The 24,256-nt window shown below is 35.0% G+C and overlaps 1 protein-coding gene across 2 annotated transcripts in view; it reads right to left on the reverse strand.

Annotated features, from left to right (window-relative positions):
* EPS15 (epidermal growth factor receptor pathway substrate 15) overlaps nucleotides 1-24,256 on the reverse strand; it is a 135,795-nt gene that overhangs the window by 77,793 nt on the left and 33,746 nt on the right. The window contains exons 3-10 of one of the 2 annotated variants that reach the window (XM_077779686.1): nucleotides 21,986-22,075; nucleotides 21,061-21,108; nucleotides 18,067-18,162; nucleotides 15,241-15,306; nucleotides 13,988-14,113; nucleotides 11,443-11,502; nucleotides 2,795-2,884; nucleotides 1,595-1,740 (exon numbers count right to left, since the gene is read on the reverse strand). In XM_077779686.1, coding sequence (XP_077635812.1) covers nucleotides 1,595-1,740; nucleotides 2,795-2,884; nucleotides 11,443-11,502; nucleotides 13,988-14,113; nucleotides 15,241-15,306; nucleotides 18,067-18,162; nucleotides 21,061-21,108; nucleotides 21,986-22,075 — 722 coding nt within the window. Of the gene's footprint in view, nucleotides 1-1,594; nucleotides 1,741-2,683; nucleotides 2,885-11,442; nucleotides 11,503-13,987; nucleotides 14,114-15,240; nucleotides 15,307-18,066; nucleotides 18,163-21,060; nucleotides 21,109-21,985; nucleotides 22,076-24,256 lie in introns of both variants that reach the window. The other variant, XM_077779685.1, reaches the window with a different exon arrangement.

Consider the following 24,256-nt stretch of genomic DNA (forward strand, 5'->3'; position numbering starts at 1 on the left):
TGCTGAGCAGGGGTCTCTTATCTGAGTTTGCTTTGTGCTTTCTTACCAATTTCCAGAACCACTACAGGGTAAGAGTTGTAGTGGGCCAAAGAATCCCAACGTTCTCAGTATTAAAAGATGTTAAAAATGAAACCTAAGTTTCGACAAATTTGGTTCATTAGTGGCAGTAGAATGATTCTAAAACAAGAAAAAATTTCCATGTTGGCTTGCCTCCTGCAACTCTTGGGAGTAGGCGGATATAAGGATCACCAAGTCAAAGCAGAAACAACAGCTGCAAATGGAGTTCACATGTGAAGAGAAGGCAGCAATCTGGAAAGCTTTACAAAATCACTTAAAGAGAAACAGCAAATGATTTATCCTAGTTTTCTTTTTCTTTCTTCCTTTCTTTTTTCATTTTTTGTTAAGCTCAGCTTTCTGAAGTTCTGATCCATTTCGTTCATTTAAAGGCAATGTGGCCTTGATGAACAGACTGTGGGCTAAGGTGTCAAAGAAACCCTGAATTCCAGCTTCTCTACTTATTTCTTCTTGTGACCTTGGACAATTTTTTTTAACCTCTTCAAGACTTAGATTCTTCATCTATAAAGTAGAGAAAACACATATCCTGGAAGGTTACAGTGAGAAGTAAAGGCTAAGTACATAAAAAGTCTGGGCATGATGCCAACAACCAAGCCCATGACAGCTGCCATTTATTACATACACTGCCTAGCCTAGCCACTTGAAAGTGGCAGCTATTATTAGTTATACACATTTAATCTTTCCTAGTCTTGAGTTCTTGTTCCTTTTAAGGCAGATCTACTGTCCTCCTTTGTTCTTTTCTAAGTTTCTCTTTGCAGCTATGTGGTTCCACATCTGATATTTGTGCCCCTAGAAAACCTCAAGATAACCTCTGGTATATAGTCAGGTGGATTGGCAGCTGATACACTATAAATGTTCATATGCATGGTCTCATTTAATGTGAAATTCACTAGCAACACTAAAGCTCATCTTTTTTAAGGACTAAGTGTGTAATTTCTATGTAACGGTATAAAAGTATACATATACCCTACAGAATTATGTGAGCACACCTTGAAGATACTGTTTTTTATATTGCTTAAATTTCAGATTTTTGGATTCTCCGTTAAAAATTTAAGTTTAGGGGCACCTGGATGGCTTAGTCGGTTAAGCATCCAACTTTGGCTCAGGTCATGATCTCACAGTTTGTGGGTTCAAGCCCCACATCAGGCTCCATACGGACAGCTCACAGCTTTGGATTCTGCATCTCCCTCTCTCTTTGCCCCTCCCTCCACTCACACACACACACACTCTCTCTCTCTCTCTCAAAAATAAATAATAAACATTAAAAAAATTAACTTTAATTGATATAAATAGATGTTGCATTTAAACATTCTAGTAATCATTAACTGACAATCTTATAAAACAGGTAATCCATTCTCAAGCTTTTGTACATTATCCAAAAGAAATCTTCAGATTTAAATTTTCTCTATAAAGAATTCTGAAACAAAACTGTCCAATTTATAAATGTCTAAAAATAAGAATGCACAAAACTAGAGTTATAAAAACCTTATTTTTTAAATCAATTTAAATAAAATCTTACCAAATATGGGCTAGTAAGGTAGAAGGTAAACCTGTCTTCAGGAAGATTTCACGGACTTCCAATCCAGACACAAATCCATCCATATCTTTATCAGTTTTCAAGAAGATCTCATCATATTTAGCCTTTTCTGCAGGGGATACAACCCACTACAGGGGGGAAAAAAAGCAAAACCATGTATGTATATATATACACATATATACATATATATATATATATACACACACACATATATATGTATATAATTTCTGTCAGAATGAAACAAACTTTGAAGTGTCATTCTTTCAACCCATGACAGTATCTGTAAAAACTGTGAGCAACTCTACCCCACTAACCATAACAACCGTCTACCATTTTCATCACATCCTAATCGAAATGCTGTGGTGAAAAGAAAATTACAGAAGAAAAATCTAGGTCAGCTAGGGAACTACATTTACAGATGCCCCTTCTACTTTTTTCCTAAAGGTAATTTACTTAAAAAATAATTTACTTAAAAACAATGAGTAAATTCAAGCATAGTTAACTCTTGACTTATGAATGACCACATTAATATGGGTAACTAAGAAAATCTGTATAAACAAATATTCAGTTAATTCTCAATCTCCATTTTGTTATAATTTCATTCAGCATTCTTAACTGTAGCTGAACTGGTTAATTTGCATATGCTGTCATTATTTTCCTTTACTTAGCCTGATAAACAGCAGGCTGGAGGGAAAAAAAGGCCTTAGACAACCCAAAATTGGATAATTTGATCCCAAAGAATCAAGAGTTAACTGAGGATTATAAAAACAAAAACATCTATTAACTGTGCCCAGGCAAGCATGCCAGATTAGCATGGAGTATCTTCAGTCTCCAACTTTAATTCCAGGTAGATCAAGGCAAAGCCAATAAAATATCCATATGATCTAAGTAAGGCCAAATGCAGGAGAAGGATTATCTGTCTACTCCACGACATCATATCATGCAGGTTTAACCATAGGGTGCTCTAAATCTTTGATCCCTTTGATTGTTCCTTCTGTCTTCATCAAGCAATCAACTGTTAAATGCCATGCATTTTTAAAAAAAAGTCCTTTAACACTGATAGATCTATACCTGTCTTAACGGTGCTTTGGTAGGTAAAATGCCTACAGGTGGTAAGGAGTGGTAAGGTTCCTTGGCTGGTGCTGAAGAGGGGACCAACTGCACAGAGCCTGATATACTGACCGTTTTTCTCTTAGAAGGTGGCACCAAGGCAGGAGGCAAGGACATTGGCACAGGTTCTTTCTCCAATGCGCAATATACCAAAAACATTGCCTTCAAGAGAGATGAGCCAGGGTCACATATATTAAAATCATTTAACAACATACACCCACTGAATCGATTATTGTGCAACAAAAAAGCATCTTCAAGCTGTCACAAATTCTTTTTTTAAGAAGTTATGGTGGGAAACAAAGAAGGAGGAAAAGACAGAGAGAAGAAAGGAAGAAAGGAAAAAAGGAAATAAATCAAAGCTAAGCAACTGTTAGGAAGATATCCAGAGTAGCAAAAACTCAGGCACATACCCTTCAACTGAATTCTTGCAGTGTCAAAAGCAAACAATCAGAGAAAAAGGTATTTGTAAAGAAAGAGCTAATCTTCCTAAAAAGAGTCCCTAGAAATTAACAGAAACAAAAAAACAAAATCCAATAGGAAAATGAGCAAAGAATATAAACAGATATTTTAGAGAAAAGTAAATACTATGAATGGCCCATCCTTTAACATACAAAAATTGCTCCCTTTCACTCACAAGAAAACTTCAAGTTAAAACTATATTAAAATACCATTTTCCACTTAATAGCAAAAATCCAAAGTTTCATAATGTACTTTGTTAACAGACTGGGCAAATAGGCACCCTCAGACATTGCTCATGGGAGCCCAAACTGGTACCAAGCCTATGAAGGGCAAATTGGCAACAACTACCAAATCTATTTACTTCTCCTTTGGCTCAGCAATCCCCAATCTGGGAATCTACCTTCAGACTTACCTGCCTACATAAAAAACACTATATGAAAAAGATTGTAAAATATGAATTCTACAATTATATGAATAATTGTAGAATTATTCATATCAGCACCCAAGTCCTCAACACAAAAGACTGGTTTAAAAAAATTATGGTATATCTATACAATAAAATACTATGAAACAAAAAAAAACAAAACCAACAAACAAAAAACCATGGGAAACATTCTCTATCTTACTGGGATACCTTCACAAATACAAAAAACTATCAAAACTCATCAAATATATACTTAAATTGAATGCAATTCACTGTATGTGGTCCTCAAAAAGAATTGTAGAGCTCTCTGTGAAAAGATATCCAAGTACAGTGTTAATGTATAAAACAGTGTGTACGGTGTGTCATCCTGTGTGGTAAGGAGGTGATAATTATTAATATGTACTTATATTTTCACTTTAAAATTCTAGCAGTATGAAAAAGAAACTAAGAAAAATGGTTGGGTATAGCGTAGGTATAAATAGAGCACTGAGGGCAAGGATGGAACTGAGATTTTTTTCCACTGAATATCTTCTTACACCACACTGATTTCTGAACCATGAGAATGTATTACCTATTAAAATTACTTTTAATTACTAACACATAAAGATTTGCAAAGAGCATTCTACATATAGAATGCCCCAGGATACTCCCTTCATTTTAAAGAATTCAAGACACCTTTAAGACTTTCAAAAGATAAAGATTCCGTGACAATCTTCATGCATATGAAATTACTCAAAGAAACTTGAAACCTCCAAAAAGAGTCCAACAGCAACTAGAAGGAAATTTAACTACTTCTTAATTATTTTGTTTCTACTGAAAATGATGTTTTCCCCCAGAAGAAGTTTGCTTCCAATTCTAAGTTATATGAGGCTCTCAAATTAGTATTTATTGAATGCCTAATAATAACACTGATCCAGGATTTGTGATTACCAGTATGTGATTACCATATGAAGAAACTGAAGCTCAGAGATGCTAAGCAACTTGCCTGATATTTTTTAAGAAGTGATAGTACAGGGCTCAAAGCAAGGCCTGGCTACAAAGCTCTCGTTTTCCCCAGATTTGATCAGCTGCATTATGAGCACACATCTAATTTTATAATACCATGCTTTCCTCTACAGGGGATAAAACTAAACTTTCACCCTTTTGGGACCCAATTGTACAATTTAGGATCCAAATTGTAGAATTACCTGGACAACTTTATAAATCACAGATTTCTGGGCTCCATTCCCAGAATTCTACAGTCATTAAGTCTGGGTTGGGCCCAATATTTTACATTGCTAAGAAGTTTCCAAGGATGCTGACACTCTTTGTCCTGGGACCACATTTAACTGTTTGACCCAAACGAAGAGCTCTTCCTCTCCCCATTCACTGGTCAACTAGAAGAATTCAATTTTAGTTTTAGAAACACACAAACTTTATTATCTTCAAAAGCTTGAAAATCCAGAGTGAAAACAATCTGACTAGCACATACTTTCAACCAAATTCACAAAATGTGTATGTAATATTATTAAATTGGCACTAAGCTAAAAGAAGTGACTAACATGCACATTAAAGGTCAGCATTCCTCTTGCTGCAGATGGGAGTCATTTCCTGGAAAAAGTAGACACTAGAAGCAAAAAAGCTATGTCAGCTATCTGCTGCCAATAGACAACGCATTTTTTTAAAGTTAAAAAAAAGTATCATTAATTTCATGTTGCCTTGAAAATAGTTTTCCTTATAAAACTAAAGCCAAAAATTTTTCTACCAAATAAAACAGAAAAAGTGAACAGTATAATGGTGGCTTGCAATTTTTTTTTTTTACATTATACTTCATCCTAATCAAAGATTGCCATTGAAACAAATATAGCAACTAAATCAAATGATACACCATACTCACAAAAAGAAAGGAACAAACAAACGAACGAATGAACGAATGAACGAAGGATGGATCTGTCCAAAACAAGCCTAAACTCTCTCAGTGATAACTGGAAAGAGGGGATTTAGTTTTACTGTTGCAGTCAATTACCAGGAGCTGTTCCTCACTTTCTTTGCCTTTTTTTTTCCTTTGTGCTTTTAGGGAATATTTCTCAAATTTTATTGGCCATCAGGATCCCTGGTAGGGCTTCTTTGGCCCTACCCCAGAGATTATGATTCAGTTGGTCTGGGGTAAGGCTTGAGAATACACATTTCTAATAAGTTATTTGGTAATGTTGATTTTGCTGACGGGAGACCATACTTCGAGAACCAGTATTTTATAGGTATCTTAAGAGTTTTATTTGCTCATTTGTCTACTCAATCACTTAAACTGCCAGGTTTTAATTTCTTAAAATAGCATTCTGGGATGAAAATATCAGACATTTATTGTGTATTACAAATAATACAAGTTTTCTTCATCATTTTATTTATTTTTTTAAAAGTGTTCTATTTTATTTTTTTCCTTCATAGTTTATTTTTAAGTTGGTTTCCATATGACACACAGTGCTCATCCCAACAAGTGTATCTTCATCATTTTAATTCAACAAAATATTTACTGAGAATTTCTAGCCATGAGACATTGTGCTAGGCACTAGAAATACAAAAAAAAAAAAGCTCTTTCACATTTACCACCCAATAGAAGCAGCAAACATGTAACAAGTTAATTTCAGTACAATGTGAACGTGTTAATACAAATACAATTAATAAACCCTCAAAGTGCAAAAAACTCTTCAAGTAATGAGGACCCAACAAATGCTACTGACAAAAACAAAGACCACTTACTTTGACAGAAAAACGTAGAGCCTTATAAGAATGTAAAAACCAATATGAAGACACAAAGTTAAAAGTATGAGTCTGCCTCTCGAAAGAATAAAGTAAGGAAAGGGGAAAATAGTAATTTTATAGTGAAGAAACCTGGCAAACACCAACTTTACCAAGTGATGAAGGTTAACATCACCTGTAATGGCATTTGTATATCAAGTACCCCCTGATAAATGTGATGAGAAAGGCATTTCACATCTGTGGTATTCTTTCCAAAAACCCATACCCTAGACAGAATGGTAGACATTCTAGGGGATACTTATCTAGAGCTCTTGCAAGAGGCTGAGAGAGAGCATGAGCAGAGGAGGGGCAAAATGAGTGGGGGGGAGGGGAGGGTAGAATCCCAAGCAGGCTCCACACTGCCAGCATAGAGCCCAATGTGGAGTTCAATCCCATGAACCATGAGATCATGACCTGAGCTGAAATCAAGAGAAGTACACTTAACAAGTGAGCCACTCAGACACGCCTATAGCCAAAGTCATAGAAAAACAAGGCGAGACAGAGAAACTATCACATAGTAAAGGAGACATCAGGTAAATGCAAATCAAAACCACAATGACATATCACCATACACCTGTCAAACTAGCCAGAACCAGGAAGACAAGAAATAACAAGTGTTGGTGAGGATGTGGAGGAAAAGGAATCCTTATGCACTACTGGTGGGAATGTAAATCAGTGCAACCTCTGTGGAAAATAGTACGGAGGTTCCTCAAAAAATTAAAAATAGAAATACCATATGATCCAGTAATTTCACTACTGGGTATTTCCCAAAGGAAACAAAAACTCTATTTCAAAAAGACATATGCACCCCCCCCCCATGTTTATTGTAGCAGTATCTACAATGGCAAAGATATGGAAACAACCCAAGTGTCCATCAATAGATGAATAAAGAGATATGGTACACACACACATGCACTGGAATATTGATTACTCAGCCACAAAAAACAGATATTGCTATCTGCAACAATATGAATGGGCCTAGAGAATATAATGCTAAGTGAAATAAGTCAGACGGAGAAAGACAAATACCATATGATCTCACTCATTGGTGGAAGAAAAAAATTTTTCTTTTTTTAAGAAAAAAACAGAGACAGTCAAATAAACAAGAAAACAGATTCTTTTTTTAAAAAATTTTTAATGTTTTATTTACTTCTGAGAGAGAGAGAAAGGCAGCATGAGCAGGGGAGGATCAGAGAGAGAGGGAGACAAAGAATCCGAAGCAGGCTCCAGGCTCTGAGCTAGCTATCAGCACAGAGCCTGATGCGGGGCTCAGACCCACGAACCGTGAGATCATGACCTGAGCTGAAGTCGGATGCTTAACCGACTGAGCCACCCAGGTGCCCCGAAAACAGATTCTTAAATACAAAGAACAAACTGGTGGTTACCAGAAAGGAGGTGGGAGGTGGGGATTGAGATAGAATCCCATTATGAAATAGATAAAGAAGATTAAGAAGTTCAAACTTCCAGTTGTAAAATAAATTAAGTCATGGAGATGAAAAGCACAGCATAGGGAATATAGTCAAAAGATTGTAATAATGTTGTTTGGTAACAGATGGTAACTATACTTATTGTGGTGAGCACTGAGTAATATACAGAATTGTTGAATCATTATATTGTACACCTGAAACTCATACAACACTGTATGTTACTTGTATTATTTCAATTTTTTAAAAAAGTTACAGATTCTGAGAAGTATAAAAAAAAAGTATGGACTATGTTGCCCCATTCATAAAGTAAAAAGATGGAGAAAGATTTATCAAGCAAAGTCTACCAAAAGAATGCTAGTGAGACTATTGCCAAAATTACAAGGAAAATCCAAGAACCAAAAGAATGAAATAACTGAGTAAAATCTAGAATTTTAAAAAATGTTCTCAAATCTTCTGGGATTAAGAGGTGAAGAAGAAAGAAATGAAAATAATCTAAAGGACTTGTTTTACTGGAGTGAAGATGACCTTATTTTCAACAACTAGAGAAGTAAGTATTGTAAGTACAGGGATAGGTGTTATTAATCATTAATGGAATAGACATTGTAACAGAATTTCTAATTTAATAAGAAGGGAAATTGAATGAATCACTTCTTGATAACCAGTAATAAGGAACAGAAAAAAAGAGAAAATAATTAGGTAAAATAAATAAGGCAGGGGGAATAAAATCAATCTGCATCATTATCTTAAAAGACAAAAAACTGTCAAATTAGGTAAAAAACTAAAACACAGCAATGTGCTGTTTTCAAGAGATATACTTTAAATATAAGAAATATCTGGTAATCCAGATATACCAAAAGAGAACAGAGGCTGTATAAATATCACATGAGCTGGAATTCAAAGTTAAAGGCACCAAGCATGATAAATTTGAAAGAATTTCTGAGGAATGCACACAGAAAGAAATCAAAGGTACAAACTGGTTAAAATTAGTAAATCTAGGAGAAGGCATATGGGCATTTATTATTTTTTTAAGTAGTAACTTCCTATAAATGCATCATTCATTCTTAAATTATTTTTCCTTTCCTTTCTTTTTTTAAGTTTATTTATTTTGAGAGTGCATGCATGAGGTGAGGAGGGGCAGAGAGAGGAAGAGAGAGAATCCCAAGCAGGCTCCACATTCACTATCAGTACAGAGCCTGACGTGGGGCTCAAACTCACACACATGAGATCATGATCTGAACCAAAGTCGGATGCTTAAACAATTGAGCTCCCCAGATACCCCTTAAATTATTCTTTCAATAAAAGTTTAATTTAAGAAAAGAGTAAGTTGCCTACTAAAAGGTTTCAAGTAACTAAGATAAACTGTGTTTAACCACTTACCTTAGTACATACTACCATTAATCAAATGAGGATAATATATTCTCCATCTATCTTAACTATGCTTATATAAACCCTTCTTGAAAATTTTTAATTTTTGTCTTTGTAAGAAAAAAAAGTCCCTCTACACATTACCAGTGCAAAGATTTTGTGTTTACATTCTTAACACAAAAACTATGAAAAGTTATGTATAGTTTGATAGTCTTTCAAAATACATTGCATCAGCCAAATCTCTTCAATATACTACCTTGTTTCTCCAAAACATAACAAAAACATTGATTCAACCCTTAACATATAGCTGGGATAACTTCTGTCACCATTGCAAGAGGGTATTCCCTGCCACTTCTCAACTATCACCCAAATTAACATAAAAAAGACTAGGGACCTACTACCATCAACTCAAGTCACTTTAAGTTTCCATTTCTGTATTTTTTCAAATGTAAAAATAATTATTCTGCCTATTTTAATAGGTTCTTGGAATATAAATAGAACAAAATTTATAAAAGGGCAAAAAAAGTAAGGCTGAAGACACAGTGAAACATAATAAATAAAACTGATATAACGAATTTATGGAGGTCTAACATCTTCTGAGCAGAAATGTTGACATTCCAGGGAACAAACGTAAAAATGGGTCATGAACTTGGCAACAAAGAAAACCTTAAGAAATTTTTTCAAGTAGAGTTTTATTTATTTATTTATTTATTTTAATTTTTTTTTAATGTTTTATTTATTTCTAGGAGAGAGAGAGACAGCGTGAGCAGGGGAGGGTCAGAGAGAGAGGGAGTCATAGACTGAAACAGGCTCCAGGCTCCGAGCTGGCAGTCAGCACAGAGCCCGACGCGGGGCTCGAACCCACGAACCGCGAGATCATGACCTAAGCGAAAGTCGGACACTTAACGGACTAAGCCACCCAGGCACAGGCACCCCTCAAGTAGAGTTTTAAAGAGCATATTCTCTAGGCATAATCAAATCAAGCTAAATGTATATCAAATCAAGCTAAATGTATGTACAAAGAGAACTAAAAGCCAAACAAACTTAACTACTTTGAAATTGGGAAACATATTCCTAAACATAATCATCCAAAAAAAGCCTAAAAGTTATCTAAAAAGCAGTAAAAAGGAGAATACCTTGTATCAATATCTATGGAAGCCAGTTAAATCTGTACTCAAAAGAAAATACAAGATTTAACTTTTTTACTCTTAAAGATAAAAGAAACTACTAGGAAGAAGAAATTAAGATAAAAGGTAAAAAGAATGAAAAAGCCAAAACATAATAGAAAGGATAAATAAATCTAAAAGATGGAACTTAACAGAGGACTGTGGGGGAGAAGAAGGGAAAAATAGTGGGGGAGAGGGAGGGAGGCAAACCATGAGGGACTCTTGAATGCCGAGAACAAACTGAGGGCTGATGGGGGTGGGGGGTAGGGGGGAGATGGGCATGGAAGAGGGCACTTGTGGGGATGAGCACTGGGTGTTATATGGAAACCAACTTGACAATAAACTATTTTAAAAAAATAAAAATAAAAAAATAAAAGACTGATAAACCAGATAAAATTCAATTAAAGATGGGAGGAAGCAAAAATATATAAGATTTGGAATGACAAAGGAGCACAAACCCCATAAGAAGTTAAAAGAATAACTTCACAATGAATTTGAAGAGTCAAAGAAATAGACAATTTCTTAGTAAAATAAAGAGAGAAAATCTAAACAGACCAATTTCCAAATAATAGATTAAAGGAGGTATTAGAGATTTACTATTCATTAGCTCACAACAGAGTTCTATCTAACCTTTAAAAGGAAGAAGTGAATACAACTCTATTTGGAATCAGCTTCCAATTTCCAAGGATAACATGTCTTCAGATAAGATATCACAATTTTCTCTGCCTTTATAAATGCAGTGAAACTATAATGTTATCCATGTTTTCCTTTAATAAATGTGAAAATCTGGGGTTATGTTTGAAGTAAAATAATTCCATAGCAGAGAGGTAGAGAGATGCCTGGTTAAGATGGAATACAAAAGATCAATACCACTCAGCATCATTATAGTACATTATCCAAGGCATATAATCCTATGTAACTTAAAGTCAAATAAAATGAAGATGGTAAGAACATACATTTTCTATTATCTATCTGTTTCAAAATATTTATGGACTACCTATAAACTCTAAGAAAAAATACTCATACCAACAATTTTAGGGAAATAACAGGGAAATTTTCACTTGAGAAAACCATTAAGATTTTAAGAACATTAGATTTACTTACAACTGCAAACTCATCTCTGTCAAGCATTCCATCATGGTCAATGTCACTCAACTCCCAAACCTTAAAAAGAATTGACAAAGATTAACGCTCTTTCATGTGCTACCTGTAAAAACCAAACATATAATTGCAGGGAAAAGTTTCATTCTAACATTAAATACCTTATTTCTTGGAGAAATTTCACTTATGTTAATCATTTTATTATATCACTATTACATGCTATGTTAACAAATTTATTGTAAAAAGAATAATTTTTTAAATATTTATTTTGAGAGAGAAAGAGCACATGTACACAGGGAAGGAGCAGAGAGAGCGAGAGAGAGAGAATCCCAAGCAGGCTCCACACTGTCAGTGAAGAGCCCAATGCAGGACTCCATCCCAGGAACCATGAGGACATGACCTAAGCTGACATCAAGAGTCAGATGCTTAACCGACTGAGCCACCCAGATGCCCCAAAGTAATAATTCTTATTACAGGTCTTTTTAAAAATAAAAATTCCTTACAAAATTTTAAAGAAAATATTTTGGAGGCACTTGGGTAGCTTAGCTGGTTAGGTGTCTGACTCGGTTTTGGCTCAGGTCATGATCTCACAGTTTCATGAGTTTGAGCCCTGTGTAGGGCTCTGCGCTGGTAGCATGGAGGCTGCTTAGGATCTTCTCTCTCTCCCTCTCTCTGCCCCTTCCCCACTCACGCTGTGTCTGTCTCTCTCAAAATAAGTAAATAAACTTTAACAACAACAAAAATAGTTTGTTCATCTCAAGAAAACAATTATGGACATGGCACTTTAAACAGCTACAATGCTTTTTCACAAAATTATCTTGGTTAATTCATGCAACTGCATGTGGTCTATCAACCTCTTATTAGACATGACGTGATATGACTTAGCTAGGATTATGCAACTATTATTAAGTTACAGAATCAGTTTTCAACATGAAGATTCCCTACTAAGACCATTATTGTTTTCCATACACTACAGAACCTCTGATGAGCTAAAATAAAGATCCAATGAATATTGTTAATTATTAACCAGCTAATGTCCAGGGCTTACAAAGGACAAATAAAATCTAAAAGGCCCTAGTGGATTTGGTTAAATCTAGAGTAGATTCCATAGTTTTAGACTAGGTATAAAACTTTTTGTTAAATCCTTGAAAAGAAGATATTTAAGTCATTTAACAAAACTTTACTCAGGGCAAGAAGAGAGAGTATATTGGTAAGAGACAGGAATGGAGATAAGCAAGTGTTTGGTCATTAAGTGCCTTGAAAGGAATCAGGACTTTATCCTAAATGCAATGGGAAGCTACTGAGAGGGTTAGTTTTAAGGCAAAAAATAATAGGATTATATTTATAGTTTAGAAATCTCACACTGACCACGACCACACAGTGGAGAAATGACTAGTGAGAAATAATATTGGAAAATGGCTTTTAAATTATTATTTATTGAGCACCTAACCTATACAATACACAACACTGATCCACTAGTACTCCTACTGGTGGTGTGGTGGTAAGTCATTATCACCATCAGCATCATGGCAGCCAGCATCAAAGAATATGTACCAAGCACTGGGCTTAATAGATACATTCTCACGTTTAATCCTTACAGCCCTATAAACTGGGAATCATGCTCATTTTAAAGATTAAAAAACTGAGACAGGGTTTTCTTATAATTTACCCAAGGTCACACACCTAAGAAATGATACAGCCAGCATCTGACCCTTTGCATTCTGACTAAGCAAGGGATTAAAGAAATGGCTAGAAGTTTAATGAGAGTAGATGAAGTCTGAAATACAAAGAGGCATAGACAGAAATTACTCTGGAAACAGTATAAGAGCTGGGAAGGCCCACCTGAAGTTGGTGATCAAGAAATTATGATGACACCAATCTTATTAGAGTCTCAGTAGTCTACTTGCAACCACAGAGAAGGCACATAATTAGCTTCACACAAAGTTGGATTTTTACCAGGTCAGGTGAAAGGTTAGGAAACATGGCAAAGGGAGCTAAAGATACCAACATGACACTGGATCAAGATGGATGAAGAAAGAAGTAAACTTGAAAAACGGGGAAAGTAAAGGACTCTGAGATTTAAAGATCTTGTGAAGTCAAAGAATTAGCCTTGCAAGTATTTATGAAAAAGATCTAGAAGGGTGGGAAGTTCTATTTAGAGAGTAGAATTAATGATTTCAGAGATGAAACTATTCCTTATGACAAGGTCCCACGATACAGCCATGAAGTAGGTGACAGACAGAAAATACTGATTGTCTCCAGAAACTAAATCAAGAACTAGGAAGTCAGAGCATACAGCACAACGGAAAAAGGACCTATGCAAAGGATTTACATATATAACTAATTTCAAGCACTCATATTTTAGAGAGATAACCAAATTATTGTACAAAATTAACTGGCAATAGTTTTATATATGAAGTCAGGACACAAAAAATTCTGTAGTAACACATAACTTCAAAATAAGATCTATATATTTTTAGCAACAAGTTCCTGGTAGATACAAAAGTAAGATACATAAAAATTACATTTAGAATTAATAATATCTTACTCTTCCAAGGATATCCACAGGTAACTTAGAGTTGAGCAACACTGGTTTCACTTTATCACCAGAAAGAAATCCATTTACTGGGCTTAAACTATCAAAAATTGCATCATATTTGGCCTTATCTTCAGACTATAATATAAGAAAAATCACAAGTTAAATAGTGGTGAAAAGGATTTAACTGCAATTAAAAAAATCAAATTCTCAAAGAATAGACAACATATTCCTAAAAATTGTTTTAAAAACATTTTTTACTTTCATCAAAATATATTATTATAAATAACAATTTAAAAGTTACTCAAGAGTCCATTACCCCTTCCATTCCTTTTGCAGCTGAAACGCTACGTTTGCTTTTCTACTATTAGCTTAATCAAAAGATTTTAATGACAAGAAGGGCATTGAGAAGAGTTTCTAGTCCAACCATCTCACTTAAACCCACAGCAAGGAAGTAACTTTTATGAGAACACACAAGCTAGTTAGTGACATTCTAGGACTTTTTCAAAACGGCATTACATTTCAAACTCAGATTTTAAAAACAAAATAACTGCCATAGGAGTAAACATCAGTTTCCCCCTTTTTTTTCACAAAGCTAGATTTGCTTTTATCAATAACAAGACATTCCCTAAAATCCTGCAAAGTTGTTTGTATACATAAAAAACTGTTTGTGATTTGTCCCATCAAAGCCAGATCTCTACACTTTTCAAAACTAGTTAATAACACACAAACATACATAGACATACAAATCAAATGGCTGACAAAACTGTACATATTTATTAAAGGCCATGTGATGTGCTATATTCTAATATTATTTTAAAATTATAATTTTAAAAATCTGATAAGATAGCTATAACTAGTGTGATGTCTCCAAAGAGCTATAATGCAAAATACCCATTTCAGAAAAAGATTACATAAAGAATTGTTTGTTTTAGAGCCATAAAGAAAATACCTACTTAACCAGAATTTTCAAACAGGAAATACTATCAGTGGGGTAAACAACCTATTCGTAAAATATTTTAATTAATGCAGGATTATGACATCACCATTCTTAGTTTACATTATAACAGAAATGAGATTAAGCCATCCTAATTGTCACAAAATAATTGACAAAGTAGTAAGATCTCTCAAAAGATTTCTAGTACCAGTATCTCCCCTACAGTAGTGAGAGCCTAATGCAGACTACAGTGTATTTTGGAAGCAAAGATTATGTGGGTAGGAAGCAAAGCTGTGAAAAGGGAAGGGCAGTTACAAAGTTTACTTACTTTTACAGCCCATGGGATCTCAGCTACAGAGGTTCCACTGACTAGCAAGGGACTACTGGTATCATGCTAAAAAGAAAAATACAGCACAATGAAGGATTAAAAACCTCACATCAGTAAACAAAAAGAGGGGCACCTGGGTGGTTGGTTGATTGAGCACCCAGCGTCAGCTCAGGTCATGATCTCACAGTTCATGGGTTCAAGCCCCACATCAGGCTCTGTGCTGACAACTCAGAGCCTGGAGTCTGCTTCAGATTCTGTGTCTCCCTCTCTCTTTACCCCTTTCCCACTCATGCTCTCTCTTCCTCTCAAAAATAAACATTAAGAAATTTTTTAAAAATTAAAAAACAAACTATGAAGAAAAAGTGGTCTTTGGATTTAAAGACATTCAGACAAACTTTGGAATTCAATGGACACAGAACACTATTTTCACTATTTTACATTGACTCCATTAGACCTTCACCTAAGCACAAATGAAACAAAAATGGAGTTATCTGAATTAGCTACATAAATATTACAGCATTAACTAAAACATTTAAGTGTTACAGAAGAAATCTTATTACAACTGAGATCAAGATAAAGATATCTGAATGTAACAAAAATATTTGTGGCTCTGTTAACTCATGACTTTTTCCCAACACTATTTAAGGAAAGCAGACTGGGACAAGAACCCAACTTAAGATTTCTTAAGTTACAAGTACATGAACCTATGAACAGCACACCCAAGTTGTTATATTTATCTGATTCTAGAGACAGATGGATATATATGAGACATTTTTATAATGATATAGATAGACAACAAATCCTTAAATTAACCCTCTGATTCCATGCCTAAACTTGTAAGTGCAGAAATTCTCAAAACTGAAGTTAGATTCATAATACTCAGACAAAATACTTTTAAAATATTAAAGTTAAAAACAAATAAAAGCCATGAAACTTCTGAAAAGGGGGGTCAGGGGAAAACTAGCCCTATGAGACATAAAACAAATCACCAAACATGATAATTAAAATAATGTGAGATAAGCACATGGATAAATAGATAAATGGTTAAGAGCAAACAACTCCAGAAAGAAACCAAAATACATATGAGAATTCAGCACATGACTGAGGTTGCATTTCATTTTTTTAAAGTTTATTTATTTATTTATTTTGGGAGAGAGAAAGCACAAGCAGAGGAAGGGCAGAGAGAGAGGGAGAGAGAAAGAATCCCAAGCAGGCTCCACACTCTGCCAGTACAGAGCCCAATTTGGGGCTTGAACCCATGAACCATGAGATCATGACCTGAGCCAAAATCAAAAGTCGGACGCTTAACCGACTAAGCCACCCAAGTGTCCCGTGAGATGGCATTTCAAATCAGTAAGGAAAAGACTGGTTATTCAATAAACTGTATTAGGTCTACAAGGTAGCCATCTTAAAAAAGACATAAATTTGAATCCATACTCACACTTTTTATCAACACTAACATAAATGTGAAAAAGAAACCATAAAAAATTAAAGCCTAATAACTCATTTACATAAAAAAACAATGGTTTCTTTATGGGAAAAAACACCACAATGTCAAAAAGACAAATGACAAACCAGGAAAGAAAAAATATATATGTATTTTAATATATTTATATATAAATAATAAATGTATGCATGTATATATACATACATACACACACACATATATATATATCTTGCAGAATTCAATTAATAAAAAGTCTAACAACCCAAGAAAAATGAGCAAAAGATGGGTATGAGATTTAAACAGACATTTCATATAAAAGTAATGTAAATGGCTCATAAGCACGAGGAAAACTATTCAAACTCACTCCATAAAACCAAATGGACAAATTAAAACAACACTTAACATTCCATTTGTCACCTCTCAACCAACTGATGGTACAAGTGCGAACAAGTACAACCACTATGGAAGACAAGTTGATATTATTATCTGTGAAAATTGCAAAAATGCAAAAACTTCTGAAATACCCGTTCCACTTCCGAGAATATGTACATATATATTTCTGCACATGTAAAATGACATATACCCAAGGTTACTATTCATTGCAGCATTTTTTAATAATAAAAGATTAGAAACAAGTTAAAGCCCATCAATAGAAAGTTAAATCATGGTACAGGGGAAGTGTGTGGGGAATGGGTTAAATAGATGGTGGAGACTATTATAATAAGGAGTGCACTAGCTGTGATGAGCACCAGGTGTTATATGGACTGCTGAATCACTATATTGTACACCTGAAACTAATGTTACACTGTATGTTAATTATGGTAAACAGAAGCAAGGAAGCTCTAAAAAACAATGAAAATGCTTTTATGTAAAGATCCCTAAAATATATTATCTAAAAAGGTATAGAATCATGTTTATTAATTGTAAGCTACAGTGTAAAATGAGAAAGTGGGTATTTATATTTCCTTATACACACACATAATAACTCTGGAAGGAAACATAAGAACCTAATAACAGCTGGAGCCATTAAAAGAAAATCTGGGGTGCCTGAGTGGCTCAGTTAAGTGTCTGACTTTGGCTCAGGTCATGATCTCATGGTTCATGGGTTCGAGCCCCGCATTGGGCTCTGTGCTGACAGCTAGCTCAGAGCTTGGAGCCTGTTTCAGATTCTGTGTCTCCCTCTCTCTCTAACCCTCCCTTGCTCATGCTGTCTCTCTCTCAGAAATAAATAAAATATAAAGAAAAAAAAGAAAAAGAAAATCAAGTAGCTGAGTGTCAGGGTCTAGGGGAATTTTTTTTGATAAAGCAATTTTAATTTTTAAGTCATGTGATATCATTTGTTAAATTAAATACAATTTAAATTTAAAATTATTTCTTACAAATCTTGGTGGAGGAACAGCCAGATTCAAGCTGCTCAGTGAAACCTCCAATCCATTCTGGGCACATGCCACAAGACGCAAAGCAACAAAGAATTCCTGAGAACGAAAAGTATGAAGTTAAATGCATTATCTATCCATCCATCCATCTATATACTTACAACCTGAAAATATAAAACACTTCACAATTACTCCCAAGATTTTTATGTAACAATAAATATAATAGCACATTTGCCTGAAAACATTTGCTTTAAAATTAAGAAGAGATCTTTGTACAAAGATGTTCCTGACATAATAAATAGCAATAAGTGTTAATATAAATGGGAAAATGCTGAAGTAAACTGTGATATACAGAGTGGAAATTATACAAAATTAACAAACATGCTTCAAAGAATATTTAACGATGCTAAAAATAATTTTTATCATTTAAGTGAGAAAAAAAAAGTCTGAAAAAGAGCCTAGAAGAAAATAACAATTGTATGCTATCAAAAATCACCTCTAGATTTAAGATGATAAACTGTGAAGCTAGACCAATCATTCAAGTGACTCAACCACTACTATTCCAGGAAAGCTATGAGAATACAGCGCTACTATGCAGCATCTAAAACAACTACATTAACTGCTTGACTTCAAAATACTTGTAAATCTCTCCTGACAGTCCTTGGATTTTTGGCATCTTGAAGACTCAGTCCAAAATTTAATAAGTAAATGCAGATATGCTGAAGCAATTGGTTTGCAGCTGTTCTGAGTTAAAGTCCGATCTGGAACTAGACATAACAAAAGCCTTTACTCCAGTTATAATTACTTGCAACTTTGTACAAATGCTGATAATCAACCCTTCACTACTTTCTCAAACCTCCTAGTCTCACCTATACATTTCTTACCCAATTCCTAACTTATTTTTAGAAACTTGCAGGTTGTCTATTTAATATAATACCTTGCCTTTACTCACAAATTTTTTTTTTACAAATTTCTTTAAAAGATGGTATTTCAAGATCTCCCTTCCTTTTTCATTCACTCCATAAGCTTTTATGCAATCTGACTTCAATTCTCACCATTAGCTAGAGAAACTACCACCTATGTCACAAATAACCTAGGTATCAAATACAATAGCCTCAAAACAAAACAAAACAAAGCACAAAACCTCCCACCTCATCCTGCTTGTCCTTCTGGCAGTCTGGACAGCAAGAATAACTCCCAGAAACTCTCCTCCATCAACAAAGCTTCATAAAGCTCTCCCAGCTTTCCTCTGACCTTTCAAGTCTCTTCTCTTAGAGTCAATGTCTCCTCCAACTTTTAAATGCTGGTATTCTAAGTACTCTAGTATCAACTCTCTTTCCCTTCTCATTCTATGAGAGATTCAATTACTCTTTCAGCTCTCCATAGTAGCAATGGGCTCTGAAGTGAAATAATACTGCATTAAATTCTAGTTCTGCTACTTCAAGTTGTGAGGCCATAGGCAAGTTAAATAAAATTTTTCTATAAAAGAAGGGACTAATACCTATCTTGCAATGCCTTATGAGGAACAAAATAAAAGCCATATTATAGGAAGCACCTACTGTCATTTTGAGCACATCGAAACTCAATAAATATTGGTTTCTTTCCTTTCTTTCATACTAACTCAGAAATCTATTTTGGGGCACCTGGCGGGCTCAGTCAGTTAAGCAACCAACTTTGGCTCAAGTCATGATCTCGCAGTTCATGAGTTCGAGCCCCGCATCAGGCTCTCTGCTGACAGCTGGGAGCCTGCTTCAGATTCTGTGTCTCCCTCTCTCTCTGCCCCTACTCACACTCACATTCTGTCTCTGTCTCTCAAAAAAAAAAAAAGGGTTAAAAAATTTTTTTAAAAATCTATTCTCCAATGTAAATATCAAAGTTTAAATGCAGACCCACAAATCCAGCCAACTAGATATAACAAATTCAACTCAAACTCAACTTCCAAAGTCCAAAGCCTGGCTCAAAACAGGTACTCAACAAATACTTGCCTACTCAGTGTACATCACCCCAGATGCCTATATGAAGTTAGTTTTCCTATGTCTCCAATGTACGAACTGGCCCTTCTGCCCAGGGGCCCCAAAGGGGGCTACAATCCAGTCCTGGAATCTTAATGAAGAGAGTGGATATTCTGACCCTCTCATCTAAACTTCTCATCCCTTTTCTGAGTTTGATGCAGCTTCAACTATCCCATATGAGGGAATTAACCTTGAGTATCAGTGCTCAGCCAATGTTTCAGCATGCAGCAAGCTTTGAATTCAGTCCCGTAGAACTCTGAAATCCATTCACAACAAGCTGAATTTCAAACTACACTGATGGTGTCCAATACCCATAATCAGTTTCATGTATTTCTTGTCTAGGGTTTACTTAAGGCCTGTAAAACATTTTTGGTTTATATGCCAGAAGTAAGACCTAGACCAGAATACTCACAAGGAAGTCTACTTTACAAGCAGGAAATTGAATATGTTGAAATCCTAACCTCCAAAGATATGGTATTAGGAGGCAGGGCCTTTAAGAGACTGCTTAAGGCATCAGGGTGGTGTCCTCATGAATGGGATTAGTGCTATATAAAAGAGGGTCCAGAGAGATCCCTACCCCTTCTGTCACATAAGGATGGATACAACAAGATGTCTACAACCAGGAAGGCAGTCCTCACCCAACCATGGTGCAGCTTGATCTTATACCTCCAGCCTCCAGATCTCTGCGCAGTAAATTTCTGCTGTTTATAAGCCATCCAGTCTGCGGTATCACATTAAAGAGGCCCAAACAGACTAAGACATTCCAGAAGAAGAATATCACCAAATTAACACTAACCTTTGGGAATTAGTTACTTTAATGTTTGCTGAATTGGAAATGTTTTCATTGTTATAACATCTGCCCTTGTAAAACCATAATGTTGGTAAACAAAACAAAACAATTCCTAGTTTAAAATTAGAAAAAAACCTGGTTAGTTTTTATTCTGAAGCACTCAAAAATTTTTTCATATGAATTTCTGATTCTTACTTGTTTGTTCAGAATTCCTTTGCCATTTGTGTCAGCTAAATCCCAAATCTGAAATTCAGAAAAAAAAAAAAATCAATCTATATTTTAAACAAAAATCATCTTAAAGATAAATTTACAACTTCATGTTCTTTGGTTGTCAGATTTAAGAATCACAGAAATAAAAGTGGAAAGAAACCTTAAAGGTCATTTAGTTCAACCTTACACAACTATACTAAGGTCCAGTGAGATACTTACTGAAGAATATTTAAAGCATCAGGGAAAGAACTGAAAGCCAGGTTCTAATTTCCAAATCCAATGACTTTTTCATTAACCCAGCTTCTAACTCCAAATCTGATGCTCCTTCTACTAGAATGTACTTTAGATCCATACTAAGATGATAGTCTTCCTTAGAGGCAAGTTGAAATAGTTCATGTTTATTTGCGAATAGTTAAATTATTAAAAAGTTATTTTTCAGGGTTTTGAATACTTATCAATATCATGTATAAGAATTCACCAGGAGATCTAGCCAGGAGAGGGACTTTCCATACCTTTGTGCTCTTTTCTAGGCCTCTGATCCCCAACTCTATTTACCACATACTAAACACAGTTAGAGACAGTTATAATAGAGGAAGTAAGGATAGAGCCAACTCTCTGAGTGGGTGGCAAGGTTCCCAGTCTGCACGGTTTCTCCCCACAATACCCAAATGTACTATTACTTCCCATTTCATCCTACTAAAAAGTAATTGGTTTTCTAAATATCTGAAAAACACCTTACTTTTCAAAAGGGTAAATCACTGCACCACAAATTCCCTGCATTGCATTACTGTAACTGCTTCAATGATTCAATTCTAACTTCTAAGTTTCTCAATGGTATCTAAATTTGCATCCAATTTATAATATACTACTAAATACTCATTATAATATAGTTAAAATGAACAAATACTACCTTTCCAAGTATCAAGTCTGGAAGCCCTGATCTTTTCAGGAAAACAGCAGCATCAGAAGCCAATACCCTTCCAGTATTGCCTGTATCAACCTGAAAAGATACAAACCATAAGCTAAGGACAACCACAAAGACAAAATTATCATTATTTACTTGCCTTTGTCCCTGGGACTTGGGAACTGGTTTTTTCCAAAAGGGAACAGGAATCCTTTGACTAACAAAAGCCAAAAAATACATGGAGAGCCACATGAGTAGAGTTGACACATCTCAACAGCACTGGCAATTTACAAAAAGTTTTTTATCACGCCTGTTTTACAAATGAGAAAACTGAAGCTCAGAGGAAACACAGCAAAATTAATGAAGGCATAACATTAACATATAACTTCTGACTCCAAGTCTTCTGTAGTTACCATTTAAATTCTAATAAACTTAAATAGTAATAAGAGGGAAAGGGCACCATTTCCTGGAGAGATCTTTTGGCAAAAGGGAATAGCTGTATATGTTATCTGTTCTTTCACACATCTTTAAATCATTAACTTCTGCTTTCATACTTACTCTTAGAAACTGCAACACTTAAAAAAATCAAAGCAGTATCAGCTCTAAAACCAGCAGTAATTCCATAACAAACTTAAAGAAATATTTTTAAAATTATTAACCCCCAAAGCACATTGAGGGAAACACATCATTTTAATTGACGGGGACTTTCTTGTAAAACAGAGTAACGTCACCAAGAACAGAAAGAAAGTTCAAAAAAATGACTCTCACTTCTGTTAGGATTTCCTAAAGTAAAATTCTGTTTGTAAAAACGAAAAGTAAATTTTTTAAAAAGTCCTGGGGAAAGGTAACATGATACAAGGATATTTGTGAGCTATTTTTCCAGTTTAGTTAAAAGATTAAGTTTGTTGTAAACACATACAAAAGCATTCCAGACAGGCCAATCCTAGCAAAAAGGCAAAAAAGAAATCCTTTCTTTCAAGTGCTGGAATATGGGATAAATCAGGCACTCAACAACAAAAAAAAAAGAACTGCCCAATCCAAATTTAGGGTAACAAGGAAGTACAAAAAGGGTTGAGAAACCTGCCTCTAAATTCTCCAGAACTCCTTCTTTGCCTACTCCCTAACCAGTGTTGGGGGGGAATGGAAACATCTATCCCTAGCATGACCTAAGTAGAGAGGCTGTCAGAGGAAACACTGATCAATCTCTTATGAAATATTTATGTATCATATTCCAATTTTACTGTCTTCCATTCATTTGGTTACCATAATAAATTAAACACAGCCATTTAGTCTCTGTCATCTCAGGAGTTTCTGTTGTACTCTGATGCTTACCCAAAGTCTCTGTCATAAGCTATAGGCTAGAATCTGTGTTTTCACCAAAGAGAGTCTCAGAGTCTCACAGAAGGAACTATCACACATACTCTGAATTATTAACACTTCAAATTATAGACTTTGGGATAAAGATTTCTGAGCTGACATCACTTAGACTAATTCTCAAACTGTACCGGTAGATGGACTAAGTCTGAATTTTCAAGGACTATGTACTCCGGAAGTAGATATGCTTCATGAAAACAGACTCCTGACCCAAGACACAGGGAAAGAAAAAAATTAATTACACAGGCTTGAATGAATTGTTGAGGAATATTTAATTATGGTTATTAATTTGGAATACTATTGATATTATTTTTAATATTCTATTTTCTAATAATACCTGGAAAATCCCTTTCTTGTTTCTTCTTAGACTATCTTTAATTCTCGATTTAGTATGCTCTGCTTTTGTAAACTGAATAAAATAGTCTTCAGTGGTATCTGATTCTCACTGACCCTTCAGAATTCAAAAACAAATCTTTCAGTGGGAAGTCTTTACTTTTATAGCAACATAGTTTCTTAACAGGATAATAACAATTTTTTTCTCCCTTTTATCAGGATATAGTTCAGAAAATCAACTGCACAGTGTAAGGCCTATTTAGAATAATTCTCTTTTATTCAGAAAGAATAAGCCACTAACAAGGAACAAGGACAGACTCTACATAGAGCCAATGTCTAGAAAGCCCTCCCAAGAAAACTGGCCTGCAACCCAGTTTCTAAGGCCCCAGTCTCAGAGGTATAGCAAGGTCACTTAGCAGGCTAGGAACCGTAGCAAACAGGGGAAACCTTAAGATGAGATAAATTCAGGGGCGCCTGGGTGGCTGAGTGAGTTAAGCATCTGACTCTTGGTTTTGGCTCAAGTCATGATCTCATAGTTTGTAAGTTTGAGCCTCACTTCGGGCTCCACTC

The sequence above is a fragment of the Crocuta crocuta genome, unplaced genomic scaffold (assembly GCF_008692635.1).
Source record: "Crocuta crocuta isolate KB4526 unplaced genomic scaffold, BGI_CrCroc_1.0 scaffold168, whole genome shotgun sequence".
Classification (NCBI taxonomy): Eukaryota; Metazoa; Chordata; class Mammalia; order Carnivora; family Hyaenidae; genus Crocuta; species Crocuta crocuta.